Raw genomic sequence first — 18,080 nt, 5'->3', positions numbered from 1 at the left:
GTCTGGCCCTGAGGTATGTGCGCTGGCCCTTGCCTGCCCCTCAGCCAGCAGAGCTGTGGCTCAGTGAACATCCAGACACCACGCTGAGAAACCAGGCACCCTGCACAGCTCAGGACCCGGGTGTGGCACATTCAATCCTGGTTCCCAGGGGTGGCTGGCAGGGACCCCTGTTGCCATCTTAGCAGCAGGCTCCCCTGTGGAAACACCTTGATCAGTAACAAATGCAGGTAATTTAAGTGGGGCGACTAGACTTCAGAAGGCGGCACACGAGGCAATCCCAAGCAAAAATAACCAACCTGGAGGCATCACAGTACTGGACTTCAAATTATACTACAAGGCTATGGTAACCAAAACAGCATGGTACTGGCACAAAAACAGACACATAGACCAATGAAACAGAACACAGAACACAGAAATAAAGCAGCACACCTACAACCACCTGTTCCTCAACAAAGTTGACAAAAATAAGCAATGGGGAAAGGACTCTCTACTCAATAAACTGGCTAGCTATATGCAGAAGAATGAAACGGAACCCCTACCTTTCATCATATGCAAAAATTAACTCAAGATTGAGTAAAGACTTAAATGTAAGACCTCAAACTATAAAAATCCCAGAAGAAACCTAGGAAATATCTTTCTCAACATTAGCCTTGACAAAGAATTTATGATCAAGTCCTTAAAAGCAATTCCAACAAAAACAAAAACTGACAAGTGGGACCTAATTAAATGAAAGAGCTTTTGCACAGCAAAAAAAATGATCAACGGAGTAAACAGACAATTGACAGAATGGGAGAAAACGTTCACAAACTATGCATCTGACAGAAGACTAATGTCCAGAATCTATAAGGAACTTAAATCAGTAACAACAACAAAAAAGACATTAAAAAGTGAGCAGAGGAGGCCAGGTATGGTGGCTCATGCTTGTAATCCCAGCACTTTGGGAGGCCAAGGCAGGTGGATCGCTTGAGGTCAGCAGTTCAAGACCAGCCTTGCCAACATGGTGAAATCCCGTCTCTACTAAAAATACAAAAATTAGCCAGGCATGGTGATGGGCGCCTGTAATCCCAGCTACTCGGGAGGCTGAGGCAGGAGAATCACTTGAACCTGGAAGGTGGAGGTTGCGGTGAGCTGAGATAGCGCTACTGTACTCCAGCCTGGGTGCCAGAGTGAGACTCTGTCTCTAAATAAATAAATAATAAAAAGACGAAAAAGTGGGCAGAGAACATGAACAGATAATTCTTCAAAAGAAGACATACAAGCAACTAACAGACAGAAAAAAAATGCCCAACACCACTAATCATCAAAGAAATGCAAATCAAAACCACAGCTGGCCAGGTGCAGGGGTTCATCCTGCCTGCAATAGCAGCGGTTTGGGTGACTGACGTGAGAAGACTGCTAGAGCCCAGGAGTTTGAGAACACCCTGGGCAACAAAGTGAGACCCTGTCATTAGAAAAAAAAAAAAAATCAGCTGGGCTTCGTGGTACAGACCTGCAGCCTCAGCTACTTTGGAGGTTAAAGTGAGAAGACGGCTTGATCCTGGGAGGTTGAGGCTGCAGTAAGCTGTGATCACACCACTGCACTCCAGCTCAGGTGACAGGGCGTGACCCAGTCTCAAAAAAAAAACAACCCACCATTACAATGAGTACAATGAGATGCCATCTCACACCAGTCCAAATGGCAATGATTAAAAAGTCAAAAGCTAGCAGACGTTAGTGAGGCTGCGAAGAAAAAGGAACACTTATGTGCTGTTGGTAGGAAGGTAAATTAGTTCAGACATTGCGGAACAAAATCTGGAAATTTCTCAAAGAACTAAAAATAGAAATACCATTTGACCCAGCAATCCCATTACCGGGCATATACCCAAAGGAATGTAAATTATTCTACCAAAAAGACACACACACCTTTGCATTCATCACAGAGCTATTCACAATCGCAAAGCCATGGAATCAATTTAGGTGCCCAGAAACGGTGGACTGGATAAAGAAAATGTGGTACATATATACCACAGAATACTATGCAGCCACTAAAAAGAATTAAACGTCTTTTGCAGCAACATGGACGCAGCAGCAGGCCATTATCCAAAGAGAATTAACACAGAAACAAAGCTATATAAAGCTATACTGCATGTTCTCATTTCTGTAAGTGGGAGCTGAATCTTGGGTACACACGGACATAAAGATGGGAACAGCAGACACTGGGCACTACATGTGGGTGGGGGGAGCGAGGTAGGGGCTAGAAAACCTCCTATTGCATATGATGCTCACTATCTGAGTGACGGAGTCAGGAGAAGCCCCGATCTCGGCATCACACCATACACTCTCGTAACAAACCTGCATGTGGACCCTCTGAATCTAAAAGAAAAAGGAAAATTTGAAAAAGAAGGTGGGCTGGACGTGGTGGCTCATTCCTGTCATCCCAGCACTTTGGGAGGCTGTGGCGGGCGGATCACCCGAGATCAGGAGTTCAAGACCAGCCTGGCCAACATGGTGAAACCCCATCTCCACAAAAATACAAAAGTTAGCCGGGTGTGGTGGTGCATAGCTGTTACTTCAGCTGCTCGGAGGCTGCAGTGAGCTGAGATCGCACCACTGCACTCCAGCCTGGGTGACAGAGTGAGATCCTGTATCCGAAAACAAGAAAAGGAAAAAGAAAAAAAAGAAAAAAAAGAAAATCCTCTTGCCCAGATTTTGTGTTGAGAAGGCTGTCTCACGCAAACACTGGCCATCACAGCACCGCCCTCAGCACACGTCACGCTCCAGACACGTTTTCCAGTTACCAGACAAGTGTCAAAGCAAGTGAACGGCAAGCTGAAAGAGCTTCCAGATCTCTAAGGCACGTCCTACAGATCGTGCAGGTTGCTACTAGGATAAACGGGAACACCCTGCTCCTTCACCCTCCTCTTGAACTTCACCTCGTTATGTCGCCAGGAAATCTCACACCCTCTCTGGGAGGACTCCTCAAAAACCGCCCAGGTCATCAGCAGTCCAGGCATGTCAGGTTCTCCAAGGGAGAAATGAGAGGGGTTGGGGAGGCAGTAAAGCCCCGTCAAGGAGGCGCTTGTTCCTGGGGAGGGGAGGAGAGAGGCTCCTCCCTTGTCTCCTTGCAGGTCTGAGGGCAGGAGGACGGGCTCCTTATACCCAGGTACGGTCCAGAGGCACAGGCAGAAAAGGGGCTCCGGATGTCCATTGGGCTAAATCCCCAAAGCCCAGAGAGGGAAAGGGATCAGCCACGGGTCTCCAGCAAGCAGGAGCTGAGCTGAGTCTAGAACCTGGTCCAGTGACCCCAGACCCTGGTCCACACAGAGTCCACTTCTCAGCCTGTGGCCTCTTGGTGGGCCCAGGTGGGTCCGGAAGGGGACACACTCAGGCCAGAAACGGAAGATGCTGCAGAGATGCACGTGGTTGTGCTTTGTCTGGCTGTGGTGGTGGCGAAAGGGAAGGGAGGGAGAGCTGAGGGTAAGGGTCCCTGTCCTTTGGATCTCTGCCATCAGGGGCTCTGCTCCCAAGCTCCAGGCCCTCCCGGATGTAACAAAGAATGTCTGTCTGTCTATGATCTGTCTTCCCCACCAGGCTGCATCCTGGTGTCCAGCATTCAGTGGTGTTCAGAAATTGCACGGAATGAACGAACACGCCTGCTTTCCAACAGGACCTGCCCTCTCGTCCCACGCTTGGCAGCTGCTGACCCCACCGGCCCCTGCATTTGGGAGGTTTTGGGTTTGGGTTCTCGGCATGAATAAGCGATGTCACCCGGTCGCCCCTCTGAGAACCACATTTCCTTTTGTTTTGTAGGAAGCACCTCATGCCCTGGCACATCCTGTTGACTTCCCATGGGCTACCCGGGAATTGGGACTGGTGTTCTGGAATGTGGCTGGCGTTGGCGGGCAAAGGTGGTGACCATGACGACCGGGCTGCCTTGGGCAGGCTGCCAGCGCACCACACACCTGCGCTGCCCCGAGCTCATGAGACGCGTTTCCTCACTGACTCCTCCGGAGCCCCCGTTGTCATCACGCCCACTTTACAGATGAGGAAACTGAGGTCCTGAGAGGCCCACAGCTGGCCCGCAGCCACACAGCTAGTGAGCAAGGGATGTGTCCTCCGAAACCCAGACTTGATGCCCTCAGCTGCACGACAGCCCTGAGGAACGGGCAGAATCCCCTCTCCAGCCAGGTGGGCCGACGCCAGGCTAGGCTACTGCCAGACAGGGGGCTGCAGTGGCACATCTGTGTGACCAGCGAGCAGACCAGGCTGTGCTCAGCATGCTCCCTGTGGGGCTCCTTCTCTTCGGGAGAAGGGCACGTGAGGTAAGGGGGGCAGTGGGTGACCAGGACAACTACTCTTCAGGCCTGGGGAAGTGGCAGCAAGCTGATCATGACTTAAACATTTAAGCAATGTTCTCGAGGAGTATTTTTTGACATATAATAGTTACAAATAAGGATGCCTCCTGCCTCCAGCCTTAACCCCATCACCCACTGTGACTGGGAGCCATCAGAACAGGCACTTACAACTCACACCCAGCCATGTCCCCCCGCCCCGCCTGCAGCCCCTTCAGTGGCTCCCCTTTTGTTCTGAGTGTGTATCTGGCCCTGCTGCCACCTCCACCCTTCCGTCTCCCCCACCTCCCATCATCCACACCGCTGGAGTGCCTTGAAGCAGGTTCTGGGACGGTGCCCCGGCCTCTGTGGGGCTTGCCCAAGAAGCGGGTTTCCCCTGGGCTCCCGGCCCACCAGTTAATCTGCCTCACCCTGGAAGGTCACCATCTGCTTCCCACCTGCTTCCCCACCAGCCTCGAAGTCCCCAAGGGCACCGCCAAGGCCTCAGAGCGCAGGGCAGGGTGTGGCAGGATAAACCGCTCATCTGAAATTCTGCAGCTGTGGTTTTGGCGGGTGTCCCTGCCACGAGCAGCCCTACTTTGCTGGAAACTGCCAAGCAAACCCTGTATGTTTCACAGGGAGCCAGGTACAGTGGCTTCCACCCATAATCACAGCACTTTGGGAGGCTGAGATGAGAGGACTGCTTGAGGCCTCAGGAGTTCGAGACCAGCCTGGGCAATAGAATGAGACCTTATCTCTACAAAAAATTAAAAAATTTGGCTGGGCATGGTGGCTCATGCCTGTAATCTCAGCACTTTGGGAGACTGAGGTGGGTGGATCACCTGAGGTCAGGAGTTCAAGATCAGCCTAGCCAACATGGTGAAACCCCATCCCTACTAAATATACAAAAATGAGCCAGGTGTGATGGCAGGCACCTGTAATCCCAGCTATTCAGGAGGCTGAGGCAGAAGAACTCTGCTTGAACCCAGGAGGTGGAGGCTGCAGTGAACCGAGATTGTGCCACTGCACTCCAGCCTGGGCGACAAGAGCAAAATTCCATCTCAAATAAATAAAAATAGAAATTAAAAAATAAAAATGAGCCAGCTGTGGTGGCGTGCGCCTGTGGTCCCAGCTACTTGGAGACTGAAGCGGGGGACCGCTTGAGCCTAGGAGTTTGAGGAGTTAGAGGCTGTGACCATGCCACCGCACTCTGGTCCACGCAGCAGACTTTGCCTCTTAAAAAAACAGAGAAACAAAGAAAAAGGCTGAGAGGAGAGATGGAAAGAAGATGAGAAAGAGAAAAAGAGAGAGACAGACATGGAGACAGAGGCGGAGCCAGATAACCTGCAGTCCGGACACGGCTCCCACTGTCAACGCCTCCCCTGGCCAAGCCTGGTTCACGGGCCACAGCAAGGCAGGGTCGGGGGTGCCCTGGCGGGAAGGACTTCTGTGCCAGGTACCGCCATGTACAAACAGGAGGGGCGAGCAGCCATGAGAGAAGTCTGCAGGCAGCAACCCTAAGCGCTGAGCAGCGCAATGAGGCAGGGGCCGCTCCTGCCTGGCCATGTGAAAACTCACCAGCTGCTGACCCCAGAAAGCCACCGTCTGTGAACTCAGCAAGGGCTGCGGGTCCCTGGCACCCAGGACTGTGATGGGCATGGTGAGGGCCCCTCAACCTCCTGGAAGAGGCGAGGCCCAGCGCTCACCTTCAGGAGGCCAATCTCCTTGACACAGTCCTGCCTCGCCTTGGCGTCCATCATCTCGAAGATCTTGGGTGGGAGGAAAAGAGAAACAGAGTGGTTAAAATCTGTGTCCAGTGTCCGATTTTGCAGTCCTGGCTCTCCCAACTCCTCGCTGAGGGACACCGTGACCCCCCTGCCCCCCCAGCCCCCATAGGGCTTGCTCACTCTGGGTCTCCCAGCACTGTCCCACCACAAACCCATCGTGGCACTAAAGAACCAAGACAGAGAGCCCAGGCGAGCCCCTGCTCAGAAGATCAAGAGAGATGGCTGGGCGCGGTGGCTCACACCTTAATCCCAGCACTTTGGGAGGCTGAGGTAGGCAGAACACATTAGGTCAGGAGTTTGAGACCAGCCTGGCCAACATGGTGAAACCCCATCTCTACTAAAAATACAAAAATTAGCTGGGTAGGTGGTACATGCCTGTAGTCCCAGCTACTCAGGAGGCTGAGGCAGGAGAATCGCTTGAACCGGGGAGGCAGGGTTGCAGTGAGCCGATCAGGCCATTGCATGCCAGCCTGGGTGATAGAGTGAGACTCTGTCTCAAAAAAAAAAAAGAAAGATCAAGAGAGAAACTGGTCCTTTTTTCCAGCGCCCTCAGGCCGCCCGTGGTGCTCTCTCCCCTTCTCCCAGCCCCGTCCTCTTCCCCGGGCCTCCTCCACCCAGGCTCTCAACCTCATTCTTTAAGGACTAGCGAGCAAATCCCGGGGCTTGGGAAGCTTTGCTGGAGGATTTAAAGCCATTTCCTCCGGCAAAGCCGTGCTGAGACGGGCCCGGCGGCTCTTGTGGACATGCCTCCTGTCCTGACTTTGCCGCTTCACCTACTGCCTCCATTTAGGAGGGACACCGAGCGCAGAAGCCCAGAACTGTGCAGCGCGTGCAGGCGCAAGGATGACGCGTGGACGCGGTCTGAGCCTCAGCTCCCCGACTCACGCTGGGGCCCTGGTGGGTTATGAGGTCTCTGCACTGTTGTCCTCATCTGTGAGATGAGAAGACAATCCCCACCCACGGGACTGTTGTCAGGTTCTATGTGCTCCTTGCATGACCCAGTACACAGCAGGCGCTCAATGCATGCTCGTTTCTTTCCCTTTGTGGTTTGCAGTGAGCTTTCCTCAACAGGCGTCTGCCGATTCTCTCTGTAACCCAGCAAGTTGGGTGCTGTTTCCCTCATTCACAGAGGAGGGGAGGGGAGGGAAGGGATTGGCCCGGCCCTGGCCCCGCCATCCAGACGCAGAGGCGGCCACCCGTGATGCAGGTTTGAGCCCGCGCGCGGTCAGCTCACCTGCACCTTCTTCAGAGCCACCGTCTTCCTGTCCAGCAGGCAGGTGGCCTTGTACACCTCGCTGAACTGTCCTCGGCCTATCTTCTTTTCGATCTGGAAGTCCGCCAGTGAGCAGCGAAAAGACAGGGTGTTGGGGTGTCTCTGGAGGCGGGGACAGAGGGCCTCTGTGAGCAGCCAGGCTGGAGCAGAGGCCTGGGGACCCCTGGAGCCCCAGCACCCCAACAGCACCCTCTAAGGTGAAGGAGGGACTCTGCTGCCAACTCTACTTTCGGAGCCTCCCAGGCTCCCCCTGGGGGCTCTCTGTTCAGGGTCCCTGGTTCCCCTCAAGGACCCCAGTGCAGGTGAAAACCCGAGGCTGTTCTCCATGCTCCCCACGGCCCCCATCACCACCTTCCTTATCTGACCGCTTGTTTGCTGCCTCTGAGTCCCATCTCACGGTCTAGCGTTGTGGGACCAGGGGCCTTGCCCATCTCATCCACTCCTGAATCCTTAATGCCCAAGTCGGGGTCCAGCAAGCCGAGTGCAGCTCAGGTCTCCCTGGCCTGTGGCCACCATGCAAAATGCCCCAAATCATTGTAAGAAATGGCAAGTTCCCGTCCTGGGGCGCCCATTCCCCACCTCAGACAAGAAAACCCAGGTTAACATCTGTAGCCTTGGCAGGTGCGGTGGCTCACGCCTGTAATCCCAACACTTTGGGAGGCTGACGTGGGTGGATCACTTGAGGTCAGGAGTTCAAGACCAGCCTGACCAACATGGCAAAACCCTGTCTCCACTAAAAATATAAACATTAGGTGGGCGTGGTGGCACATGCCTATAATTCCAGCTACTTAGGCGGCTGAGGCACGAGAATCACTTGAAGCCAGGAGGTGGAGGTTGCAGTGAGCAGAGATCATGCCACTGCACTCCAGCCTGGGTGATGGAGTGAGACTTTGTCCCCCCACCACAAAAAATGCGTAGCCTTACACTCTGAGCCCATCCTTTAGATAAACTGCCCTTTTTAGGGCGCCGTGAAGAAACCAGAGCTCCACGACGACTCTGCAGGGCCCAGAGCTGGGAGACGTGATCCTGCACTAGAACCTGCCCAGGGAAGACGCCTCCAGGTGAGGCCACAGTGGCCAGCAGGCCCATGGGGCAGCTGCGGAGTGGGGGTGCGTTTCCTGGGCAGGTCTGAGCTGGCTCCATCCACTTCTCCTCTGCCCTTCTCCCAGGGTGCCAGAGGGGAACCTGGTTATGTGGGGATCCCCACTCTGGGACCCTGAATCATGACTAAATGAGTAACAGGAAGTCACTAGGAAAGCAGGGGGAAAGTGAAGTGAAGACGTCTCTTCCAGGCTGTGACACCTGTGAGTGAGCTCTCGGGAAAAAGCAGGAGGGGGAGCCAACACCGGGCCAGGGAAGGAGGAGACAGACAGGGGAAAGGATGCCACATCCCTGGGCTGTCCGTGGCGAGGTGAGCCCCGCTATGTCTTCATTTGCCCGATGAATAAACTGATGCCCGGAGGGGCCAGCCGTGCCCACTCCATGCCTGGCTCCATGCCACCACCCCCACTGAAGCAGGAACAAGCAGTTGAACTTTCCAGCATGAAATGGGTCTTTGCTGAGGGTCACACTGAGCTGGGAGTTGCACAGGGGCGTCTTTAGAGTCAGCACACTGGCAGAAGGCATCAAGGCCAAACCGAGAACTATAGGACTGGCCCTTCTGCCAGCTGCTTCCCCACTGGGAACCACACCAGGAACCGTGACCGAACCACTGGGTCTCAGCCTGGGGCGGATGCGGAGTGGGGGCGTTTCCTGGGCAGGTCTGAGCTGGCTGAATCCACTTCTCCTCTGCCCTTCCCCAGGGTGGAACCTGGTTATGTGGGGATCCCTACTCTGGGACCCTAAATCATGACTTAATGAGTAATAGAAAGTCACTGGAAAAGCAGACAGGAAAGTCAAGTGAAAATTGTCTTCCAGGCCAGGCATGGTGGCTCACGCCTGTAATCCCAGCACTTTGGGAGGCCGAGGCGGGCAAATCACTTGTGGTCAGGAGTTTGAGACCAGCCTGGCCAGCGAATTTTTGTATTTTTACAAAAATTAGCTGGGTGTGGTGGTGCACGCCTATAAACCCCATCTACTCAGGAGGCTGAGGCAGGAGAATTCCTTGAACCTGGGAGACGGAGGTTGCAGTTGGCCGGATGGTGCCACTGCGCTCCAGACTGGGCGACAGAGTGAGACTCCATCTCAAAGAACATGTCTCTTCTAGATTTGGCTGAGGGAGCTCGACAGAACAGCTCCTGTAGGAGCGGGTGATGGGAGTCCAAACCTCACAGCACACAGCAAGGAGAGGGCTGGGCCAGCCTTGGCTTTGAAGCCTTGAGGCCTAATCACCCCCACCGTGGGTCCTACGTGGGGACCTGATCTGGAGGGCTGCTGGAGGAAGATGATGATTTTATCCACCCCATGCCACTGTCTGTCGGGCAAACACTTTGTGCCTGTACACGGAGCGCCCACCTAAGAAGGGCAAGCATCCCGGAGTGCCTACTGCATGCTGGGCTCTGTGCAGACTCTGCCCACGCGCCAGCTCTCTGGGTCCTCAGAACAACCCTGTGGGTCGGCCCAAGTGCTGTCCCCATTTCAGGAATAGGAGGCTTGGAGGAGTAGCAGTGACCTGTTCTGATCAGGCAGCCAAGGACGGCAGAGCTGGGGTGTGACCCCAGGACTGGGGACTATGGTGCCCAAGCCCTTGCTCCATATCGGGTGGGCTCTCAGCTCAGACCCCTCCTCTGCTTTTCGCTCAAGATTCCCTGACCAGCCAGGCCTGCCGCTTCCTGCTCCAGCCTCCATTCTTTCAGTCACCTGAGCCCCGCCCATGCCCCGCCCATGTCCCACCACTGGCCTCTTCAGAAGGGGGCCCTGTCTACTCCCCTCCGTGTCCCCTGCACTGAGGCTCTGACCTTCCCAGAGCAACCACCGGAAGCATGTTTGTGGAATGACCCATGGAATGTGCTCGACACGGCCTGGCACACAGTGGGACTCTGTGACTGAGCCGCTGTCACCTCTAGGAATGCAGCTGAAATCACATACCCTGAGAAACAGCCAGGGTGGCTTTCTGAGTGCTTAGAGGAATCGCCCGCACTCACAAAAATAACCACCAGGTGTTGTGCATCGGACGCCTACTATGGGCCAGTTTCAAGCTGCTTAGATAGCTCTGTGACTCCGAACTCCTAACAGCTTTGTGAAGCAAGGGTTATGCATACCATCTCGCACACCAGGACACAGGCCGGAACTCCTGGTCGGATGGAGAGCCAGCGGCACAGCTGGTGACGAGGGTGGGCTCCCTCCCCTCTTGGGCCTGTTTCCTCCACGCACAGCGGAGAGTTTGGAGGAAGCGATCCCTGAGGGTCTTCGCCCTGGGAAAACCAGGCTTCTCACTGTGACTAGTGGGAGTGTGGCTGAGGTTCCCAACACTGCCCATCCTGGGAGGCTAGTGTGCAGCTTCACAGTGGGGCGGAAGCTCCCGGTAGATGTGGGTGGAGGTGGCTAGGGCTCCATCTGCTTACATGCATATGGATGACCCAGATTTGCATTTCCTGTCAAAGCCCATCCGACCCAATTAGAGGACAGCTCCTCTGGCAGGGCAGCTTCCTGGGCAGCAGCGTGGGTGCTGGGGGCATGGTCCAGTAGGCTCTGGGGCACCACTGCACTCCCAGGGGACCCTGTTCTCAGGTGTGGGGCACCTCGGGACACCAGGCTCCTGGGGCAGCTGCTCGGGTCAGCGAAGTTCTGGCCCTGGTGCACCTGGAGGTTCTGGGCGGAAGGGAATGGGTGAACTGTGTTCTTGGCCTCGAAGGCCTGGCTGCTCTCTGTCACCACCTCTGACACCTCCCTCCCCTCCTGGGTCAGCTCCCAGCAAGTTCCACGTTTGCCCCGGCAGCCAAGTGACCCTGGGAGGTCGTCCACACACAGGGACGGTAACACTGGCCCAGGATTTCTCTGGGAGACGATGGTGGTGATAAGCATCTGTGTGGCTCTAAACTGCAAGACGGGCATGGGGCTGGCCCCAGAACAGTGTGTCTGAGGGTGGCCCCAAATGTGGTCATTGCTGACTAATGACCGACCACCCTGATGGCCTATCAGAAAACCGGCTTTTCTTTTTTTTTTTTTTTTTTTCTTTTCTTTTTTTGAGATGGAGTTTTGCTCTTGTCACCAGGCTGTGGTGCAATCTCGGCTCACTGCAATCTCTGCCTCCCAGGCTCAGGTAATTCTCCTGCCTCAGCCTCCTGAGTAGCTGGGATTACAGGCATGCGCCACCACGTCCAGCTAATTTTTTTGTATTTTTAGTAGAGGCGGGGTTTCACCACGTTGGCCAGGCTGGTCTTGAACTCCCAACCTCAGGTGATCCACCCACCTCGGCTTCCCAAAGTGTTGATTACAGGCGTGAGCTACGGTGCCCAGCCCAGAAAACTGGTTTCTAGTGCTCACTGTCCCTGCTCTGTGTGAAGCCCTGTTCTGGCTCCTGGGGAAAGTAACAACCCCCAACCCCACCCTAGGGCACAGGTTGGCAGAGGTGTGACCACTGCTCTGGCTCTGATATTGAGACTCCAAAGCTGGGGCCTGGAAGCTAGGGTTCCAACCTCAACTCCACCACTTCCCGGCTGTGGCCTCGGGCGAGCCTTCTGGGTCTCAGTTTCCTCTTCCATACAGTTGAGATCATAACAGTACCCCCTTCAGGGGGCTGCTGGGGGTTAAATGGATAAGCAAATGCAAGCCCCTGGAAGAGGGCCTGGCACTAGGTGCTGGGAGATGTTACTCTCCATCTGTTGTGGTGATGGTCACTGTGCTGCCATCTGTCGAATAGGCCTAGTGATGGCACCTGCTTCCCAGGGGGCTGGGATGGCCTGAGCAGTGGACAAGCCTGGGGGTTCTCGGCCGTTGATATCATCACCCTGCCGTTCCCACGGCGGTCTGCTGACCTGGGGGCTGCAGGGAGGCAGTGGGGCTGACATGCACCTGCCGGCAGGTAAGAGACACAACCTTGCGACTTCGTCATCCAGGACCGTTTGCCAAGGGACCATGCTAGGCAAGAGCCACTCTCAGCCTCCCTTCCAGGGCTGCACTGTGGGGCAACACCATAGGAGGCCACCTCTGACTCCTCGGGCCCCTCCACCAGGGCGTGGAGCCCCTTAGCTCTCCCCCAAAGGCAGAGGAGATGTGACAAGGGGCTGGGGCACAGGGGGGCTGACGCTACGGCGTCACCACTCACTGTGCTGCCTGTCACCGTGGGCATGAGGGAGGAGGCCTCAGCAGCCTGGGGCAGGCACGTGGGATCTGAGAGGGGGATTGAGGAGCCGCTGGAACAAGGGCCCTGGGGAGAAGCAGGAAATGGGAAGCAGGAGCCAATCAGACGGCCGAGGTCCCTGAACCACCTCATCCTAATCGCATCCTCCCAAGAAACGCTGCTGGTTTTCTCGGGAAGAGGCAGGGCATGCCTGGGAGACTGGGGGGCAGGGAGGGTGTCTCAGACCACTATAGCTCCCCCCACCCAGAAAGCTCGGAGAAACCTACTTTCTCTTCTCCAAGTCAGAGCAAATTAGGCCACAAACACCCCCACCCTGCGCTAATTTGAGTTTAAAATGTTTGAACCACAATCAGCCTCAGCCATGGACAAATCTTTTTTTTTTTTAACAGGAGCATAAAATTACATGCTAAAAGAATAAAATGCATTCGCCCAATTAATTTTCTGAAATCTCATTAAAAAATTTAGCCTGACTAAGTCAGACTTCTGACCTGAATTTTAATCATCTTTACACTGGATGGGTCTTTTTTCCCGGATATTTGCAATGCATCATTAATTTTAAGGCAACCGTTTCTACGATTTTAAAAAGCACACTTCATCAGGATGACACTTTTTATAAACGAATTTCACCTTTAAAGACATCTGACACCATGGGTAGGGAACTTGTAACGGATTTGGTAGATGTGTATATAGTGATAGATTTTAAATCTGCATTGCACAAAAGGCCATGATTTACAAAGAGTCCACATCGTCAGACTTCTTCCAAGCTCAGTTCCTCACGAATTGGCTAACTTCAGACCCAAAGCCAATCTTCCCTTTTGAAGACCTGGCTGGTTAAAAGGGCACCATATGGTCCCATGGGCCTGCACCCAGTCCTAACTCTCCCCCTTGATGGCACGATGGCAGGTTATGACATCAGCGTCCTTCCTTGCAAAATGGAGCATGGAGTAAGCAAGTCCGCTGAGCTGGCAGGAGGACTGAGTGAGGTGAGTCTCAGGAGCTGGACCGTTTGTACAACCACCACCATCACAGGCTCAACGCAGACATCTGCACCGGACTCTGCAGTCACTGGCTCATGGGATCAGTGAGCCAATGCCCATCGCACGAAGACTCCTAAAGGCCAAACCTAAGGCAATCTAAATCACTGTGGCTCCCCCAGGACAATTCTCATCCGCTGAGTCTGGAAAGGGCTAAGCTTAAACATAGAAAATATGACTGGGAACCCGCTCGGACGACTCACAAGCAAAGACATGAAGGGTGAAACCCTTGACTCTCCCTCATCCCTTCCACTACCAAGTGTGGCTGCTTTCCCTGGAAGTCTCTAGAACCCTCTCTCCCCATGTCCAGCCCCCAGTGCTGCAGCCCTGTTTAGTGCTGAGGCATTGTCTCACCTGATGAAAAAGGGGCCTCCTCCCCTCCCTATTTTCACCTTCCTTGAGTTTTGAGCACGAGCCACCAGTGATCTATTTAGAATCCAACCCAAGTACCCCCTTGCCACCTGAAAACCCATAATGGGCTCCTCATTTGCTACAGAGTCAATTTCAAATGCGACAGCATGGATCTAAGACCTTCATAAACGCCATACATTCTTTAACCTTATCTAAGCACAGGTATTTCAACACGTCCTCTAACCTGACTGGCCATGCGCCTTCAGGTCTGGGGCCTCTCCCTGTCCCACCCCAAATTCCTGATCATCCATCTGGCAGAACTGGCCTCCCCATTCTCTGGGCTCCCCGCATCTGTCCATCTCTCCCAGGGAGTTTCCACCTCTCTGGAACATGAAGGGCTTCTCAGCAGACAGGGTGCCTTCCCAAAGGCAGGCACCAGGCACCCTCCCATGGCAGAAAGGAAACCTACTTGCTGAATTTACAGCAGTTAAATTCCTTAAAATTAATGATGCATTACAAATATCAGGGAAAAAAGACCCATCCGGTGTAAAGATGATTAAAATTCAGGTCAGACACTAATTTTTTTTTTTTTTTTTTTTTTTTTTTTTTGAGAGGGAGTCTCGCTAGGTTGGCCAGGCTGGAGTGTAATGGCATAATCTTGGCTCACCGCAACCTCTGCCTCCCGAGTTCAAGCGATTCTCCTGCCTTAGCCTCCTAAGTAGCTGAGATTACAGGCGAGCACCACCACGCCCGGCTAATTGTTGTATTTTTAGTAGAGACAGGTTTTACCATGTTGCCCAGGCCGGTCTTGAACTCCAGACCTCAGGTGATCCACCCACCTTGGCCTCCCAAAGTGCTGGGATTACAGGCGTGAGCCACCACGCCTGGCCCACGAACTGGATTTTAATAGCCATTCCTATTTGGTCATTAAACCTTATCCAACTAGCATCATTGCTTTGGGAAGATTTTGATAAAGATTCTGGCCTGTGCAATGCATACCTAGAGAGAGCTGACCCCATCCCCCTCAAAATTCTCTCGGAAGAGCGCCCAAATATAACTGAACTTGGCACATCCCAAGTGGGTTTGCAAAGACTTTCCAGATGGAAGACATATTGGCCAGGGCATTCTCAGACAAGAATACCTTTCGCCTTTTTGGAAATTCATGTGGTTCTTAGTGTGTCGGCTGAGGCTTATACTCCATTCCCAATGAAAGCTCTCTACAGCAAATTGGTAAAATTTAAAAAGCACGAGGTCTTTTAAGCTGCTTTCCTCAACTCCATTCATTCATTCATTAGACACACCTATAAAAGCAAGCATGCTCAGCTTTCCTCAGTCTCTGTGAATTTCATATATGATTCTGCCGCGTTCAGCAAATATTTTTTCAGGGGCTGATGGCTCTCAGAGCTAGAAAGCTTCCTGGAATGAACAAACCACTAGCCTTGGGCATAGAAGGTTAACAAAAACCACAGTTCAAGTGTTTGTAGTTTCTTTCTTTCTACACTGGGGGTATGATCCAGCTAGGTCTTCAGCTATGAAAACGAAAATGATTTTTAAAATAGACGATCCATTATGTACCATTTCCTCAACAGCCACAATGTAAGGAGCTCTGCTGGATGTTTACAGTAATGATCTCACTCAGTCTTCACAGCTGCCTTGAGAGGGAGGCAGCATTATTATCCCATTTTACAGATGAGGAAACTGAGGCTCAGAGAGGTCGTTTCCCAGTCTCGCCTGGCTAATGAGAGATGGAGAGCTGGGTACAGAACCAGCCTGGCCCACATCAAAGCATTTTTGGCCTGGCTCCTGCCTCTGAGGATGTTTTCAGGGAAGCAGCAGTGCCTCCTGCTATCAAGGAAAATGCTTGGGCCATCAGTTCAAGGCGTTTCTTTGTCCTGAAACAGGGGAGATGCGTCCAGGATATCTTCCCAGACGGTGTTTAAATCTCCAGGGCTTCAGGAGCCGAAGAGAAAGTCCTCAATTCCCATCCCAACCTGGAGCTGGTGCGGCGCACGGTGGCTTCGCACCCCCACTCTGCAAACCCAGACAGATGCTGGTGGGACTGGGGGCATCGCTGCCCGACAGCCGCTGCCCAGAGCAGCCCAGCTCCAAGTCGTCGTGTCTAATTACACTTAACTATGTCATTACCCTCTCCAACATGTGCGACGAGACGTCATGAACGTCGCCACCGCAGCCCACCGCTTCCCCGCCTTGTTCGTGAAATAATTACAGGCCCTCTCCTCTGCCAAATGAGGCTGTAATTAACCCTAATTGCTCGAAATGCAACTGGCTAATTCTGGGAGATTAATCAAGGGGGACTCAATTGTTAGTGAATGACTTAATATGACAAATTGCTACATTACCCGAGGAGGCCCTGCTGCCCCCAGCCATCAGCACCGTGTTCTGGTAGACTCTGGACCCACCGTGTCCTGGGGCTGCCTAGCTTTCTGGGATCTGCCTCCCCATTCTACCTAGGAAATGGGCCACTTCGTGAGTACAAATAGCACAGATGCTCCACGGACCCTCTGCATGCTTGTGTGTATGCAATATACACCCCCCCGCCACTAACACGCCCCCCACCACCAGATACGCACACAAACTCACAGTGTCCACTAGTGTGTCACGTGTCGCTTCTGTGTGAATCTGCAGCATCACTGCTCCCCTTGGGCTGATGCAGCCGTCCACCAGGGAGCATGGCTTGGTGAGAATGCGAGCACAGGAGGATTTCAGACCTACCTGCCTCCTTAGTCCAGCTTTGTGCAGTGCATAACCTGTACAACTGTACATGGCGACCTTGCCACTGAGGTCAAACATCAGCTGATCTGAAATCCTCTAACAGGGATTAGGCAATTAGAAGCTGTGACCAAGCTCCTCCATGGCTCAGGAGAGTGGCTGTCTCTGAGCCTCCCCGGAATTTAGGTCTCACATCCTTTGAACAAAAAGCCAACGCCAGATAGGAACTTTCCATCATTCTAAACTGGCCACAGGACCCTACATGATGTGGCTCTGGTCAATCTCCCCAGACAAGCCTTGTGCCCCCCATGCTGAGCTGCCTTGTGCCCCCATGCTGTCCAGGCCTGGCACACTCTCCCTGACTCCCCTTCCAAGTCAGTGCAAATGCTGCTCCCTCTGGGGAGACCTCCACTTCCACCCCGCTCTCTGTGCTGGGCTGCCCAGACCTGAGTGTGTCTTGCACACGGTCCCATCCTGCGTGGGTATAGCACACGCATCCGCAGTTCCTCAACTCAGTGGGCATGCAGGACCCCTCTGTGCCCGGCCTGAGATGGCCCCATCAGCAATGCTCTGCTCCAGGGGAGCTCTCTTTGTTGAAAGGGAGGCAGACCCAGGAACTAGTGCCCCAGTGGGATGAGATCGCGGCCAGTGCATGGACACAGGTGTGGGGTCAGCCCAGAGCAGACGGCAGGGTGGAAGTGGATGTCTCCCCAGAGGGAGCAGCATTTGCACGGACTTGGAAGGGGTGTCGGGGAAGGTGTGCCAGGCCTGGGCAGCAAGGGATGTGCAAGGCAGTTCAGAAACCTGCAAGTCACCTTCAGGAAAGCTGCTGAAGGCTTCCTGGGTCTCCAAAGTATCTACAGAGAGCGCAAGGCAGGCGTTAGGAAGCCAGTGTTCTCCCAAATTCTGCTGGTTCTAGAAGAGGCTGAAGGGGGCTGAGACACTGGGAGGCAGCGTTGCTCAGTGCAAGAAAGAATCTTCTCACCCCAAGTACAGTCAGCCCATTCCTTTAAGACCCTCGCTGTCTAGGCCGGGCGCGGTGGCTCAAGCCTGTAATCCCAGCACTTTGGGAGGCCGAGGCGGGTGGATCACAAGGTCGAGAGATCGAGACCAACCTGGTCAACATGGTGAAACCCCGTCTCTACTAAAAATACAAAAAATTAGCTGGGCATGGTGGCGTGTGCCTATAATCCCACCTACTTGGGAGGCTGAGGCAGGAGAATTGCCTGAACCCAGGAGGCGGAGGTTGTGGTGAGCCGAGATCGCGCCATTGCACTCCAGCCTGGGTAACAAGAGCGAAACTCCGTCTCAAAAAAAAAGACCCTCGCTGTCCTCGGGGCCTCCACGGCACTC

General features: G+C 53.7%; 1 protein-coding gene across 5 annotated transcripts in view; it reads right to left on the bottom strand.

Moving 5' to 3' along the window:
- The window catches only part of NEK6 (NIMA related kinase 6), a 93,874-nt gene that overhangs the window by 31,040 nt on the left and 44,754 nt on the right, over positions 1-18,080 (bottom strand). For all 5 annotated transcript variants that reach the window (XM_039474697.2, XM_010351376.3, XM_010351377.3 and 2 more), the window contains exons 3-4: positions 7,332-7,472; positions 6,017-6,079 (exon numbers count right to left, since the gene is read on the bottom strand). In XM_039474697.2, coding sequence (XP_039330631.1) covers positions 6,017-6,079; positions 7,332-7,472 — 204 coding nt within the window. The remainder of the gene's footprint in view (positions 1-6,016; positions 6,080-7,331; positions 7,473-18,080) is intronic.

The sequence above is a fragment of the Saimiri boliviensis genome, chromosome 2 (genome assembly GCF_048565385.1).
Source record: "Saimiri boliviensis isolate mSaiBol1 chromosome 2, mSaiBol1.pri, whole genome shotgun sequence".
Classification (NCBI taxonomy): domain Eukaryota; kingdom Metazoa; phylum Chordata; class Mammalia; order Primates; family Cebidae; genus Saimiri; species Saimiri boliviensis.
The sequence above is the reverse complement of the archived record's forward strand: the minus strand, read 5'-3'. Positions and strand labels throughout refer to the sequence as shown.